Raw genomic sequence first — 17,500 nt, 5'->3', positions numbered from 1 at the left:
GGGTCGTGGTGTATGTGTGTGTGTGTGTGTGTGTGTGTGTCTGTGTGTGTGTGTAGAGCGATTCAGACTAAACTACTGGACCGATCTTTATGAAATTTGACATGAGAGTTCCTGGGTATGAAATCCCCGAACGTTTTTTTATTTTTTTTGATAAATGTCTTTGATGACGTCATATCCGGCTTTTCGTGAAAGTTGAGGCGGCACTGTCACGCCCTCATTTTTTAACCAAATTGGTTGAAATTTTGGTCAAGTAATCTTCGACGAAGCCCGGACTTCGGTATTGCATTTCAGCGTAGTGGCTTAAAAATTAATTAATGACTTTGGTCATTAAAAATCTGAAAATTGTAAAAAAATATAAAAATTTATAAAACGATCCAAATTTACGTTTATCTTATTCTCCATCATTTGCTGATTCCAAAAACATATAAATATGTTATATTTGGATTAAAAACAAGCTCTGAAAATTAAATATATAAAAATTATTATCAAAATTAAATTGTCCAAATCAATTTAAAACCACTTTCATCTTATTCCTTGTCGGTTCCTGATTCCAAAAACATATAGATATGATATGTTTGGATTAAAAACACGCTCAGAAAGTTAAAACAAAGAGAGGTACAGAAAAGCGTGCTATCCTTCTTAGCGCAACTACTACCCCGCTCTTCTTGTCAATTTCACTGCCTTTGCCATGAGCGGTGGACTGACGATGCTACGAGTATACGGTCTTGCTGAAAAATGGCATTGCGTTCACTTTCATTCTGTGAGTTCGACAGCTACTTGACTAAATATTGTATTTTCGCCTTACGCGACTTGTAATTGTTTTACGTTTGTATATATATATATATTTAAGATTAGAATTGTCCCTCTCTGGGCGAGGGCTGGTTGAAAAGAAGCTCGTTTATATTGCTTATGCCACAACCCTCGTAAAATAAAATTTGATTTGATTTGATTTGATTTGATCTCTCTCTCTCTCTCTCTCTTTCTCTCTCTCTCTCTCTCTCTCTCTCTCTCTCTCTCTCTCTCTCTCTCTTTCTCTCTCTTTCTCTCTCTCTCTCTCTCTCTCTCTCTCTCTCTCTCTCTCTCTCTCTCTCTCTCTCTCTCTCTCTCTCTCTCTCTCTCTCTCTCTCTCTCTCTCTAGCATTTAATATTTTCAAATAAATAATTAGCATAGCTTTTCAGTCCGTTGTCAATGCGAATCCTCATAGTGTGTGCATGTAAGATGCTGACTGTGACAATGGTACTGTTGTATGTACAGCACTGCTTATCATGTTAAAGATGCTGACTGTGACAATGGTACTGTTGTATGTACAGCACTGCTTATCATGTTAAAGATGCTGACTGTGACAATGGTACTGTTGTATGTACAGCACTGCTTATCATGTTAAAGTGCCTGTAGAGTTTGCGTAAAGTTTTCACGAAGAAAAATGTGAATAGCTCAGCAACCTGCATGAAGACTAACATCGGCTGACAGACATCTAGTGACGCCTACTGGAGAAGTGTCACGGTCCGTCAACGTGTCTTGCTCTTCCTAACACACGTGTTTATGTGTCGGCCTAACACAGTCTGTGAGTCTGTGGACCTGACGTGACCCCTACCTGTGTGTTGAAGTCTTGACCTGACGTGACCCCTACCTGTGTGTTGAACTCTTGACCTGACGTGACCCCTACCTGTGTGTTGAAGTCTTGACGTGACGTGACCCCTACCTGTGTGTTGAACTCTTGACCTGACGTGCCCCCTACCTGTGTGTTGAAGTCTTGACCTGAAGTGAGCCCTACCTGTGTTTAACAGTCTTGACCTGAAGTGACCCCTATCTGTGTGCTGCAGGTGTGTGTCTGACGCTGAGAGAGAGCACCATGGAGCCTCGTTCCTGTCCGCAAGGCATTCTGGTCCTCGTGCTCCTGTCCGCCTGCCTCGCCCGCCATGTTGCCGGAAGTGACGTTGTTCCACCTTCGGTAAGGCGTCGAGGATCACTCTTTCCCTACCCCTTCCCCCACTCCAAACCCCCAAACCCCCAATCTATCTCTCTCTCTCTCTCTCTCTCTCTCTCTCTCTCTCTCTCTCTCTCTCTCTCTCTCTCTCTCTCTCTCTCTCTCTCTCTCTCTTTCTCTCTCTCTCTCTCTCTTTCTCTCTCTCTCTCTCTCTCTCTCTCTCTCTCTCTCTCTCTCTCTCTCTCTCTCTCTCTCTCTCTCTCTCTTTTGCTAGCGCGCGTGCATGCGTTAATATGTGTGTATGTGTCTGTACGTGCGTGCGTGTGTATATACGTGGGTGAGTTTGTCTCTATGTCTGTTTGTCTGTCTGTCCCTGTGTCTGTGTGTGATTTTGTGTGTCTCTGTGTGTCTCTGTGTGTCGCTGTGTGTGAGGATATGTCTCTGTGTGTCTGTGTGTGAGGATGTGTCTCTGTGTGTCTGTGTGTGAGGATGTGTCTCTGTGTCTCTGTGTGTGAGGATGTGTCTCTGTGTGTCTCTGTGTGTCTATGTGTGTGTGAGGATGTGTCGCTGTGTGTCTGTGTGTGAGGATGTGTCGCTGTGTGTGTGTGTGTGAGGATGTGTCGCTGTGTGTATGTGTGTGAGGATGTGTCTCTGTGTGAGGATGTGTCTCTGTGTGTCTGTGTGTTAGGATGTGTCGCTGTGTGTCTGTGTGTGAGGATGTGTCGCTGTGTCTCTGTGTGTGAGGATGTGTCTCTGTGTGTCTGTGTGTGAGGATGTGACTCTGTGTCTCTGTGTGTGAGGATGTGTCGCTGTGTGTCTGTGTGTGAGGATGTGTCTCTGTGTGTCTGTGTGTGAGGATGTGTCTCTGTGTGTCTGTGTGTGTGTGAGGATGTGTCGCTGTGTGTCTGTGTGTGAGGATGTGTCTCTATGAGTCTATGTGTGTGTGAGGATGTGTCTCGGTGTGTCTATGTGTGTGTGAGGATGTGTCTCTGTCTGTCTGTGCCTGTGTGAGGATGTGTCTGTGTGTGTTGTGTGTGTGAGGATGCGTCTGTGTGTATGTGTGTCTCGGTGTGTCTCTGTGTGTCTCTGTGTGTCGCTGTGTGTCTCTGTGTGTCGGTGTGTGAGGATGTGTATGTGTGTGTCTGTGTGTGAGGATGTGTCTCTGTGTGTCTGTGTGTGAGGATGTGTCTCTGTGTGTCTGTGTGTGTGTGAGGATGTGTCTGTGTGTGTCTGTGTGTGAGGATGTGTCTCTATGAGTCTATGTGTGTGTGAGGATGTGTCTCTGTGTGTCTATGTGTGTGTGAGGATGTGTCTCTGTGTGTCTGTGTGTGAGGATGTGTCTGTGTGTGTTGTGTGTGTGAGGATGTGTCTGTGTGTCTGTGTGTCTCGGTGTGTCTCTGTGTGTCTCTGTGTGTCGCTGTGTGTCTCTGTGTGTCTGTGTGTGAGGATGTGTCTCTGTGTCTCTGTGTGTGAGGATGTGTCTCTGTGTGTCTGTGTGTGAGGATGTGTCTCTGTGTCTGTGTGTGTGTGAGGATGTGTCTGTGTGTGTCTGTGTGTGAGGATGGGTCTCTGTGTGTCTGTGTGTGAGGATGTGTCTCTGTGTCTCTGTGTGTGAAGATGTGTCTGTGTGTGTCTGTGTGTGAGGATGTGTCTCTGTGTGTCTATGTGTGTGTGAGGATGTGTCTCTGTGTGTCTGTGTGTGTGAGGATGTGTCTCTGTGTGTCTGTGTGTGAGGATGTGTCTCTGTGTGTCTGTGTGTGTGAGGATGTGTCTCTGTGTCTCTGTGTGTGAGGATGTGTCTCTGTGTGTCTCTGTGTGTCTATGTGTGTGTGAGGATGTGTCTCTGTGTGTCTCTGTGTGTGTGAGGATGTGTCTCTGTGTGTCTGTGTGTGAGGATGTGTCTCTGTGTGTCTGTGTGTGAGGATGTGTCTCTGTGTGTCTGTGTGTGAGGATGTGTCTCTGTGTGTCTGTGTGTGTGAGGATGTGTCTCTGTGTCTCTGTGTGTCTGTGTGTGAGGATGTGTCTCTGTGTGTCTGTGTGTCTGTGTGTGAGGATGTGTCTCTGTGTGTCTGTGTGTGTGAGGATGTGTCTCTGTGTGTCTGTGTGTCTGTGTGTGAGGATGTGTCTCTGTGTGTGTGTGTGTGTGAGGATGTGTCTCTGTGTGTCTGTGTGTGAGGATGTGTCTCTGTGTGTCTATGTGTGTGTGTGAGGATGTGCCTCTGTGTGTCTGTGTGTGAGGATGTGTCTCTGTGTCTGTGTGTGTCTGTGTGTGAGGATGTGTCTCTGTGTGTCTCTGTGTGTGAGGATGTGTCTCTGTGTGTCTGTGTGTGAGGATGTGTCTCTGTGTGTCTATGTGTGTGAGGATGTGTCTCTGTGTGTCTGTGTGTGAGGATGTGTCTCTGTGTGTCTGTGTGTGAGGATGTGTCTCTGTGTGTCTATGTGTGTGAGGATGTGTCTCTGTCTGTGTGTCTGTGTGTGAGGATGTGTCGCTGTATGTCTGTGTGTGAGGATGTGTCTCTGTGTGTCTCTGTGTGTGAGGATGTGTCTCTGTGTGTCTGTGTGTGTGAGGATGTGTCTCTGTGTGTCTGTGTGTGAGGATGTGTCTCTATGTGTCTGTGTGTGTGCGACTTTTGAATGACTGCCTGGTATTGTAGGCCATCGAGGAGGTGTGCTTTCATTCTTGAGTGAGGCATACATACCATGGAGTGACCGCCATGATTTGTGAATAGAAATAAAGGGGAGGGGAGAGGCGGGGGTGGGTAGGGGGGGGTGGGGGGGGCCCTCACGGCGAATCAACACCCTGTGAAGATCCAACTGCAAGTACAGAAAATGTGTAGAATAAAAGTCAACCCTTTGAACCAGACTTAGAATGTTCCCATTGTGTAACCTTGTTTGAACCAGACTTAGAATGTTCCCATTGTGTAACATTGTTTGAACCAGACTTAGAATGTTCCTATTGTGTAACCTTGTTTGAACCAGACTTAGAATGAACCAATACAATACAATACAATACAATACAATAAACTTTATTAATCTCTAAAAGAGAAATTGCATTGCTGAGCTTTTGTGTCCGTAATAAAACATACATAAAACAGACTTTGTGTAACCTTGTTTGAACCAGACTTAGAATGTTCCCATTGTGTAACCTTGTTTGAACCAATACAATACAATACAATACAATACCATACAATAAACTTTATTAATCTCTAAAAGAGAAATTGCATTGCTGAGCTTTTGTGTCCGTAATAAAACATACATAAAACAGACTTAGAATGTTCCCATTGTGTAACCTTGTTTGAACCAGACTTAGAATGTTCCCATTGTGTAACCTTGTTTGAACCAGACTTAGAATGTTCCCATTGTGTAACCTTGTTTGAACCAGACTTAGAATGTTCCCATTGTGTACGTATGTAACCTTGTTTGAACCAGATTTAGAATGTTCCCATTGTGTAACTTTGTTTGAACCAGACTTAGAATGTTCCCATTGTTTACGTATGTAACCTTGTTTGAACCAGACTTAGAATGTTCCCATTGTGTAACCTTGTTTGAAGCCGCTTCAGATATCATATTCTTGGTATGGATAAGAGCGCACCATTCATCACTCAGTGTGTCCACGTAAAACACATTGCATCCATGTGATCTTTCAAGACTGCAGGACATTACTGAAAGTTAACGATATACGATAGCGATACTTGCACAGCCTGGTGGTCACCTTACGAATAATGTTCTACTGCTGTTGTGTTGAAGTCCCCGAGACATACTTCGTTCTCGGAGTTTTTTGTCACATGTTGAAGAAATGACATCATTTTTAAGGGAAGTCATTATTGTCGTCATGACGTCTTTTTGAACTTTGTTTTGCTTTTAACATTTCACTTCGAAAGAGAGGGTCACAAAGAGATGGGTGGGTTTTTTTTAATCGATATATCGTATGTCTTTAGTGAACTTGTGGCAACTAGGACCTGTCGGATCAATAGATTTTTTGAAGAAACGTTGATTCTCATTTAGCAATGTAAATAGGACTTACTGCGCTAATCTCCTTTAAGCCCTCAGATCGGCATGTCAGTTTCACAATTGAATAACGTCAAAATGACACTAAGTTAAACAAATACGACACTGGCATTTTCCAGGACCAAAGCTGATCCTAGATTAGCATTACGCTGGGTGCATGGTAAGCGTGTGAGGTTTGCATTTGATGACTGTCAAATCACAAAAGACAAGCATAAAACGGTGGTGCTGTATTTCAACCTTTCAAAAAGAGAAAGCCATGTCCGTCTTTCTGAACATTTCTCTCTTGAAAGCAAACGCACTTCCGATTGATTTGCACATTTCAAAACAAGAAGATCTGTATCCAAATTAGGGTTAGGCCAAGATAGTATTGCTTGTCGGCATGGTGATGAACCAGCTTAGAATCAACAGTCGGCACGCTGTCAGCGACAATGAAGGCCGGTCTGTTCGCTCCGCGAGCACGTAGACTCCAGTCTGTCTTTGCCCAGTTGATTGGTTCAGCTTATTGCTCCGCTGGGAGCCAGCCAATCAGGTCACAGCTACCATCAACCAGCGGTGCTCTGTACGAGCGACAAACAAGAATACAACAAGTAGCAAAGTTTTTCTTTTGATTCGCATGGCCATGAGACAGCGATAGTTAGATTGCCGTTAGTGGACAAGCACTGCTATGCACACACTTTTTCTCACTTCAATGCACGAACTTTTTCTCACTTACTTCTATACACACACTATTTCTCACTTACTGCTATACACACACTATTTCTCACTTACTTCTATACACACACTATTTCTCACTTACTGCTATACACACACTATTTCTCATTTACTGCTATACACACACTATTTCTCACTTACTGCTATACACACACTATTTCTCATTTACTGCTATACACACACTATTTCTCACTTACTTCTATACACACACTATTTCTCACTTACTTCTATGCACACACTATTTCTCACTTACTGCTATACACACACTATTTCTCACTTACTTCTATACACACACTATTTCTCACTTACTGCTATACACACACTATTTCTCACTTACTGCTATACACACACTATTTCTCACTTACTGCTATACACACACTATTTCTCACTTACTGCTATACACACACTATTTCTCACTTACTGCTATACACACACTATTTCTCACTTACTTCTATACACACACTATTTCTCACTTACTTCTATGCACACACTATTTCTCACTTACTGCTATACACACACTATTTCTCATTTACTGCTATACACACACTATTTCTCACTTACTTCTATGCACACACTATTTCTCACTTACTGCTATACACACACTATTTCTCACTTACTTCTATACACACACTATTTCTCACTTACTTCTATACACACACTATTTCTCACTTACTGCTATACACACACTATTTCTCACTTACTTCTATACACACACTATTTCTCACTTACTGCTATACACACACTATTTCTCACTTACTTCTATACACACACTATTTCTCACTTACTTCTATGCACACACTATTTCTCACTTACTTCTATACACACACTATTTCTCACTTACTGCTATACACACACTATTTCTCACTTACTTCTATACACACACTATTTCTCACTTACTTCTATACACACACTATTTCTCACTTACTGCTATACACACACTATTTCTCACTTACTTCTATACACACACTATTTCTCACTTACTGCTATACACACACTATTTCTCACTTACTGCTATACACACACTTTTTCTCACTTACTTCTATACACACACTATTTCTCACTTACTGCTATACACACACTATTTCTCACTTACTTCTATACACACACTATTTCTCACTTACTGCTATACACACACTATTTCTCACTTACTGCTATACACACACTATTTCTCACTTACTGCTATACACACACTATTTCTCACTTACTGCTATACACACACTATTTCTCACTTACTGCTATACACACACTATTTCTCACTTACTTCTATACACACACTATTTCTCACTTACTGCTATACACACACTATTTCTCACTTACTTCTATACACACACTATTTCTCATTTACTGCTATACACACACTATTTCTCATTTACTGCTATACACACACTATTTCTCACTTACTGCTATACACACACTATTTCTCACTTACTTCTATACACACACTATTTCTCATTTACTGCTATACACACACTATTTCTCACTTACTGCTATACACACACTATTTCTCACTTACTTCTATACACACACTATTTCTCTATACTTCTATACACACACTATTCCTCACTTACTTCTATACACACACTATTTCTCACTTACTGCTATACACACACTATTTCTCACTTACTGCTATACACACACTATTTCTCACTTACTTCTATACACACACTATTTCTCATTTACTGCTATACACACACTATTTCTCACTTACTTCTATACACACACTATTTCTCACTTACTTCTATGCACACACTATTTCTCACTTACTTCTATACACACACTATTTCTCATTTACTGCTATACACACACTATTTCTCATTTACTTCTATACACACACTATTTCTCACTTACTTCTATACACACACTATTTCTCACTTACTTCTATACACACACTATTTCTCACTTACTTCTATACACACACTATTTCTCACTTACTTCTATACACACACTATTTCTCACTTACTGCTATACACACACTATTTCTCATTTACTGCTATACACACACTATTTCTCACTTACTTCTATACACACACTATTTCTCACTTACTTCTATACACACACTATTTCTCACTTACTTCTATACACATACTATTTCTCACTTCCTGCTATACACACACTAGTTCTTCCTTACTTCTATACACATACTATGTCTCACTTACTGCTATACACACACTATTTCTTCCTTACTTCTATACACATACTATTTCTCACTTACTGCTATACACACACTATTTCTCACTTACTTCTATACACACACTATTTCTCATTTACTGCTATACACACACTATTTCTCACTTACTTCTATACACACACTATTTCTCACTTACTGCTATACACACACTATTTCTCATTTACTGCTATACACACACTATTTCTCACTTACTTCTATACACACTATTTCTCACTTACTTCTATACACACACTATTTCTCACTTACTTCTATACACACACTATTTCTCACTTACTTCTATACACACACTATTCCTCACTTACTTCTATACACACACTATTCCTCACTTACTTCTATACACACACTATTTCTCATTTACTTCTATACACACACTATTTCTCACTTACTTCTATACACATAGTATTTCTCACTTACTTCTATACACACACTATTTCTCACTTACTTCTATATACACACTATTTCTCATTTACTGCTATACACACACTATTTCTCACTTACTGCTATACACACACTATTTCTCACTTACTGCTATACACACACTATTTCTCATTTACTGCTATACACACACTATTTCTCACTTACTTCTATACACACACTATTTCTCACTTACTTCTATACACACACTATTTCTCACTTACTGCTATACACACACTATTTCTCACTTACTGCTATACACACACTATTTCTCACTTACTTCTATGCACACACTATTTCTCACTTACTGCTATACACACACTATTTCTCATTTACTGCTATACACACACTATTTCTCACTTACTTCTATACACACACTATTTCTCACTTACTTCTATACACACACTATTTCTCATTTACTGCTATACACACACTATTTCTCACTTACTGCTATACACACACTATTTCTCATTTACTGCTATACACACACTATTTCTCACTTACTTCTATACACACACTATTTCTCACTTCTATACACACACTATTTCTCACTTACTTCTATACACACACTATTTCTCACTCACTTTTATGCACACACTATTTCTCACTTACTGCTATACACACACTATTTCTCATTTACTGCTATACACACACTATTTCTCACTTACTTCTATACACACACTATTTCTCACTTACTTCTATACACACACTATTTCTCATTTACTGCTATACACACACTATTTCTCACTTACTGCTATACACACACTATTCCTCACTTACTGCTATACACACACTATTTCTCACTTACTGCTATACACACACTATTTCTCACTTACTGCTATACACACACTATTTCTCACTTACTGCTATACACGCACTATTTCTCACTCACTTCTATACACACACTATTTCTCACTTACTGCTATGCACACACTATTTCTCACTCACTTCTATACACACACTATTTCTCATTTACTGCTATGCACACACTTTTACTCAGTTACTGCATGCGCATTCAATCAATATGAGGCTTATATCGCGCGTATTCCGTGGGTATCAATCAATCAATCAATGAGTCTTATATCGCGCATATTCCGTGGGTACAGTTCTAGGCGCTCTGCAGTGATGCCGTGTGAGATGAAATGTTATACGGCCAGTAGATTGCAGCCATTTCGGCGCATATTTACCTTTCACGGCCTATTATTCCAAGTAACACGGGTATAGGTAGACAATTATTAACTGTGCCTAAGCAATTTTGCCAGGAAAGACCCTTTTGTCAATCGTGGGATCTTTAACGTGCACACCCAATGTAGTGTACACGGGGGGAGGTTCGGACACCGAAGAGAGTCTGCACACAAAGTTGACTCTGTGAAATAAATTTCCGCCGAACCTGGGATCGAACTCACGCTGACAGCGGCCAACTGAATACAAATCCAGCGCGCTACCAACTGAGCTATATCCCCGCCCAGTTCTAAGCGCAGGGATTTTTTTTTCTGCGATTTATTTATGCCGTGTGAGATGGAATTTTTTTACAAAATACATCACGCATTCACATCGGCCAGCAGATCGCAGCCATTTCGGCGCATATCCTTCTTTTTACGGCCTATTATTCCAAGTCACACGGGTATTTTGGTGGACATTTTTATCTATGCCTATACAATTTTGCCAGGAAAGACCTTTTTGTCAATCGTGGGATCTTTAACGTGCACACCCCAATGTAGTGTACACGAAGGGACCTCGGTTTTTCGTCTCATCCGAAAGACTAGCACTTGAACCCACCACCTAGGTTAGGAAAGGGGGGAGAAAATTGCTAACGCCCTGACCCAGGGTCGAACTCGCAACCTCTCGCTTCCGAGCGCAAGTGCGTTACCACTCGGCCACCTCATTCACTCATTTACTAACTCAGTTCTTTACGTTTCTTTGTTTTTAGGCAGAGGACGACAAACCACACAAGGGAGGCTCTATGTCCGCTGCCTTAGCTGATGACGTCAAGAGTCCTGACGTCATCGCCCAGGACACGTCGTCAAAGCGCGCATTTGACAGGATCGGCGGTCACAGCTCGTTCAGTCAGTTCGGCAAGAAAGAGGGTGCAGACTCCCTCGTTCCTGTGGAGCAGAGAGCTTTCGACAGGATCGCAGGAGCAAGCGGTTTTGGAAGCTTTGGAAAACGGGAAGGCAGTGAGGATAAAACAGATAAACGAGCTTTCGACAGGATCGCAGGAGCAAGCGGTTTTGGAAGCTTTGGAAAACGGGAAGGCAGTGAGGATAAAACAGATAAACGAGCTTTCGACAGGATCGCAGGAGCAAGCGGTTTTGGAAGCTTTGGAAAACGGGAAGGCAGTGAGGATAAAACAGACAAACGAGCTTTCGACAGGATTGCAGGAGCAAGCGGTTTTGGAAGCTTTGGCAAGAGACTGAACGACAAACAACAAGGCCACACGGACAAACGGACCTTCGACAGGATTGCGGGAGCGAGCGGCTTCGCGAAGTTCGGCAAGCGAGACGACGAGACGGCATTGCAACCTCTCGTCACACGGAGCTTTGACCGCATAGGTGGACAGAGCTCCTTCGCAAAGTTCGGCAAGCGTGCAGACACCGAGCTGACGGACAGCGATTCCGGAATGGACAAGAGGAAGTTTGATCGCATTTCGGGACACAGCAGTTTTGCCAAGGTCGGGCAAAGGAACCAAGACGACCGCCTGTATGAAGACAAGAGAAGGTTCGACAGCATTGGTGGACACACCTCGTTCGCAAAATTCGGCAAAAGGCATTTCGACAGAATAGGAGGACAGAGCTCATTCGCAAATTTCGGCAAAAGGCATTTCGACAGAATAGGAGGACAGAGCTCATTCGCAAAATTCGGCAAAAGGCATTTCGACAGAATAGGAGGACAGAGCTCATTCGCAAATTTCGGCAAAAGGCATTTCGACAGAATAGGAGGACAGAGCTCATTCGCAAAATTCGGCAAAAGGCATTTCGACAGAATAGGAGGACAGAGCTCATTCGCAAAATTCGGCAAAAGGAGCTTCGACAGAATAGGAGGACAGAGCTCATTCGCAAAATTCGGCAAAAGAGACCCGCTCCCCGCAGGCCACCCAGACTACATCGACGTCTACGTCCCCGCTCAGTCCCCGGACGTGAAACGGACCGTTGATCGAATCTCTTCAGCCACCCCGTTTGGACAGTTTGCTAAACGCCATCTGGACACTGACAACAGGTCTGACTCGCAGAGTTCTGACGCACAGCAACCTGGAAGCAAACTGACCGGGAACCAACACCATGGCAACCAGAAGAGTGAGCGTGGTGACCAATCTACATCCGAGCAAGAAGATCAGGAGGGCGTCAGTGAAACGAAGCGGTTTGACAAAATCGGCCAGAGTTCGTTCGCGTCCTTCGGCAAGAGAGAGAAGGGGCCTGTTTCTCCTGACGACACAGACTCTGACAACATGATGCACGTGATGCACGTGGACTCTGTGTCTGACTGCGTGCTGTGCCTCAAGGAGGGAGAGACGCCGAAAAGTCTGTCCAAACGAGACACAAGCAGCCTGGTGCATGACGACAAACGTCGCTTTGACTCCATAGCGCCTTCCAGTAGAATGGGCGGCTTTGGAAAACGTGGATTTGATTCTATTGCCCCGTCAAGCACCATGGGTGGGTTCGGGAAGCGTCGCTTTGATTCCATCGCTCCTTCAAGCAACATGGGGGGATTTGGCAAAAGGCAGTTTGACTCTATAGCTCCTTTAAGTAACTTCAGAGGTTTCGGCAAGCGTCAATTTGACTCGATCGCTCCTTCCAGCACTATGGGTGGCTTTGGAAAGCGTCGCCTTGACTCCATAGCTCCGTCAAGCACCCTCGGTGGGTTTGGCAAGCGACGGTTTGACTCCATAGCTCCTTCAAGCACCCTCGGTGGGTTCGGCAAGCGACGGTTTGACTCCATAGCTCCTTCAAGCACCCTCGGTGGGTTCGGCAAGCGACGGTTTGACTCCATAGCTCCTTCGAGCACCCTCGGTGGGTTTGGAAAACGTGGACTGGATTCTATCGCACCATCCAGCAGATTTGGAGGGTTTGGAAAACGTGGACTGGATTCTATCGCACCATCCAGCAGGTTTGGAGGGTTCGGAAAACGTGGACTGGATTCTATCGCACCATCCAGCAGATTTGGAGGGTTTGGAAAACGTGGACTGGATTCTATCGCACCATCCAGCAGGTTTGGAGGGTTCGGAAAACGTGGACTGGATTCTATCGCACCATCCAGCAGGTTTGGAGGGTTCGGAAAACGTGGACTGGATTCTATCGCACCATCCAGCAGGTTTGGAGGGTTCGGAAAACGTGGACTGGATTCTATCGCACCATCCAGCAGGTTTGGAGGGTTCGGAAAACGTGGACTGGATTCTATCGCACCATCCAGCAGGTTTGGAGGGTTCGGAAAACGTCAGTTTGACTCTATCGCTCCATCAAGCCACATGGGCGGGTTTGGAAAACGTCAGTTTGACTCTATCGCTCCATCAAGCCACATGGGAGGGTTTGGAAAACGTCAGTTTGACTCTATCGCTCCATCAAGCCACATGGGCTTGTTTGGAAAACGTGGCCTGGATTCCATCGCACCGTCCAGCAGGTTCGGGGGGTTCGGCAAGCGGGCAGATAACCCGGCGTCACTGCGGGACATCGACCTCCTGACGCAGGACAAGCGATCCTTCGACAACATCGCCGCCTCCAGCCGCTTCGGAGGCTTCGGAAAACGGGCGGACATATCGGTTGATGACGTGATGAAGTTGAGCGCCGGGTCGCCCGACTGGAGAGACGACGTGGCCAGGCTGTGCGAACTTGACCTCACGTCTCCAGACAGTCCCGCTCTCAGCACCCAGCACGGCGGGGAAGACGGAGAGGAACACGCTGACCGAGACAACACCGAGGATGCTGATACCATGAAGCGCAGCTTCGACAGGATCGCCGCCAGCGGGTTTTCCCGATTCGGGAAGAGGTCTTCGCAGCGCGAGGCTGACGTCCTGACGACCAGAGACGGGAGGAAGACGTTCTGTCGGTTCGCCACCATGTTGCAGCAATATCTGGACGCGTCTCGTCCTCACTTCCCGACGGGAGGCAACGTGAGGCTCCACAGGAGTGTGTCACACAAGCGTAACTTTGACCGCATCTCGTACGGACAGTTCGCTAAGTGGGGCAAGAAGTGACCGCTCACAGGCTGACACTACATTATGTTAATGATCGTGGCAGACACTACATTATGTTAATGATCGTGGCAGACAATATCAATCCCCCCCAGGCCGCTTTGATGACGTGATGAGATCTACACCATTATTCAGAAGCTGCGCTTACCAATCTGTATCATTTATTTATACATCTCTTTCAGTGATATATATGTTATATTTAGGATATCATACGTTTTTCTATAGACTCCATGATGTTGGCTTGCTGTCTGTGTGTTAGGAAGGAGTGGTTGTTGATTCGCCAGTGTATGTGTACCGCACGCTATGTAAGATGCGCCAGTGCATGTGTACCGCACGCTATGTAAGATGCGCCGGTGCATGTGTACCGCACGCTATGTAAGATGCGCCAGTGCATGTGTACCGCACGCTATTTAGCAAATATATTGTCAAGTGTTGACCGTACTGTTATATTTTGCCTTGATATTTATTTATGGCGTTATGTTTGTAACGACGTTTTAGCAGTTTGGTATATGTCACCCAGATATTTATTCATTACGTTACGTTTGTAGCGGTCTATTGGCTTGGCCGTTCTGTTATATTTCACCCAGGTATTTATTCATGGAGTTATATATTTGAAACGCCCTTGTGGCCGTCCTGTTGTATTTTACCCATATATTTGTTGATGAGGAGATAAGGCCGTACTGATATTAATCTATTAAGTTATGTTTTTTAAAGGCGTATTGTATGTAGAACAAAAGGCGTAAAACCAGAGCCAGCATGTGGCCGCCTCGACACCTAGAGCACCATGGTGCATGGTAGGCATGACAACACACACCGTCCTCTCCAGTCCCTTCAGTTCGGCACCCCCCTCCCCCCTCTCTCATCTCCTATACCCATCCCCTCTAAACCCCCCTACCCATTTCTCTACCCCCTCTCCAGCCTCATGTCTCTACCCCCTCTCCAGCCTCATGTTTCTATCGCCTCTCCAGCCTCATGTTTCTACCCCCTCTCCAGCCTCATGTTTCTACCCCCTCTCCAGCCTCATGGCTCTACCCCCTCTCCAGCCTCATGTTTCTACCCCCTCTCCAGCCTCATGTCTCTACCCCCTCTCCAGCCTCATGTCTCTACCCCCTCTCCAGCCTCATGTCTCTACCCCCTCTCCAGCCTCATGTTTCTACCCCCTCTCCAGCCTCATGTTTCTACCCCCTCTCCAGCCTCATGTCTCTACCCCCTCTCCAGCCTCATGTCTCTACCCCCTCTCCAGCCTCATGGCTCTACCCCCTCTCCAGCCTCATGTCTCTACCCCCTCTCCAGCCTCATGTTTCTACCCCCTCTCCAGCCTCATTTCTCTACCCCCTCTCCAGCCTCATTTCTCTACCCCCTCTCCAGCCTCATGTTTCTACCCCCTCTCCAGCCTCATTTCTCTACCCCCTCTCCAGCCTCATTTCTCTACCCCCTCTCCAGCCTCATGTCTCTACCCCCTCTCCAGCCTCATGTTTCTACCCCCTCTCCAGCCTCATTTCTCTACCCCCTCTCCAGCCTCATGTTTCTACCCCCTCTCCAGCCTCATGTTTCTACCCCCTCTTCAGCCTCATGTCTCTACCCCCTCTTCAGCCTCATGTCTCTACCCCCTCTCCAGCCTCATGTCTCTACCCCCTCTCCAGCCTCACGTCTCTACCCCCTCTCCAGCCTCATGTCTCTACCCCCTCTCCAGCCTCATGTTTCTACCCCCTCTTCAGCCTCATGTCTCTACCCCCTCTCCAGCCTCATGTTTCTACCCCCTCTCCAGCCTCATGTTTCTACCCCCTCTCCAGCCTCATGTCTCTACCCCCTCTCCAGCCTCATGTCTCTACCCCCTCTTCAGCCTCATGTCTCTACCCCCTCTCCAGCCTCATGTTTCTACCCCCTCTCCAGCCTCATGTTTCTACCCCCTCTCCTGCCTCATGTCTCTACCCCCTCTCCAGCCTCATGTCTCTACCCCCTCTCCAGCCTCATGTCTCTACCCCCTCTCCCCCTCCTTCACCCTACCCACATATTTGTGTTGTACTATTGCTACATGTTCGATTGCTACCAGCTTGTACTTATAATTACTTGCATAGTATGCATTTGATTTTATGAATAACAACATATGTATGCTCTTCATGCCTCATCTTCATCGTCATCTTTATTATCACGTGCTGAAGTTTTCTGACCTCCTTTTGTTGGTAAACTTTTTAATTTTTCAATTTTATCATTGTGTGTCTGTGCGTCCCAAGGACAGATTGTAAGAAAAGGCGTAGCCTTAAATCTTAATCCTTGTCAAATAAAGTTCAATTCAATTCAATTCAATACCCCCTCTCCAGCCTCATGCAGTGTCCACGTAACATGTCTCAGTTGTGTGTTTCTCAAGTCATCTCCAGTCGTTCCAGTTCAGCACCCCCCCCCCTCCACACCCTCCTACCACCTCTCCCGCCTCACCTGGACCCCAATGTCCCCGTGTTACAATCATGCCGTGTCCACATAACATGTCTCAGTTTTGTTGTCTCAAGTTATATGTGCATTGGTCTCCGCACTAAACGTTCAGTATCCAGTCACTGCGAACAAGGACTGTAAGTGTCCTTGTGACGTCATTTCCCAGTGCAAGTACACGTAGTTTTCGTGGACATGATCATTGAGTTCATGTGAAGAAGACGACAAACTTCACGCCTGGTTTCTCTCTTGTCAGCGTTCACCCTCGGCTGGACTGTTTTCAGTATAGAGATGTAGGCGTTTAACCCAGGTAAAACATAATCCACACTTACTGGTGTCAGTATAGAGATGTAGGCGTTCAACCCAGGTGAAACATAATCCACTCTAACTTTCGTCTGAAGGTCACAACGTTCACTGGGTCTTTTATTTCCTGTGATGGCTTGTCGCTATGGCGTGTTGTTGTTGTTGTTGTTGTTGTTGTTGTCGCTGTTTCTGCTGGGTAATATATGTACGCATGACGTGTGTGTGTGTGTGTGTGTGTGTGTGTGTGTGTGTGTGTGTGTGTGTGTGCGTGTGTGTGTGTGTGTGTGTGTTGTCCTTTGTCAGTCTACCTGTGACGTTTGTTTTGCTTGCTTTGCT

The 17,500-nt window shown here is 44.9% G+C and overlaps 2 protein-coding genes across 2 annotated transcripts in view; both read left to right on the top strand.

Annotated features, from left to right (window-relative positions):
• The window catches only part of LOC138977924 (uncharacterized), a 188,131-nt gene extending 172,724 nt beyond the window's left edge, over positions 1-15,407 (top strand). Inside the window, exons 3-4 of the mRNA XM_070350525.1 lie at positions 1,825-1,952; positions 11,180-15,407. Of these exons, the coding sequence (XP_070206626.1) occupies positions 1,854-1,952; positions 11,180-14,437 (3,357 nt within the window). The 5' untranslated portion in view covers positions 1,825-1,853 and the 3' untranslated portion in view covers positions 14,438-15,407. The remainder of the gene's footprint in view (positions 1-1,824; positions 1,953-11,179) is intronic.
• Positions 15,357-17,500, top strand: part of LOC138979093 (proline-rich protein 36-like) — a 4,782-nt gene continuing 2,638 nt past the window's right edge. Inside the window, exon 1 of the mRNA XM_070351904.1 lies at positions 15,357-16,490. Within this exon, the coding sequence (XP_070208005.1) occupies positions 15,357-16,490 (1,134 nt within the window). The remainder of the gene's footprint in view (positions 16,491-17,500) is intronic.

Source organism: Littorina saxatilis, linkage group LG10 (assembly GCF_037325665.1).
Source record: "Littorina saxatilis isolate snail1 linkage group LG10, US_GU_Lsax_2.0, whole genome shotgun sequence".
NCBI lineage: Eukaryota > Metazoa > Mollusca > Gastropoda > Littorinimorpha > Littorinidae > Littorina > Littorina saxatilis.
Note: the sequence above shows the minus strand (reverse complement) of the source record. Positions and strands in the feature narration are given on the sequence as shown.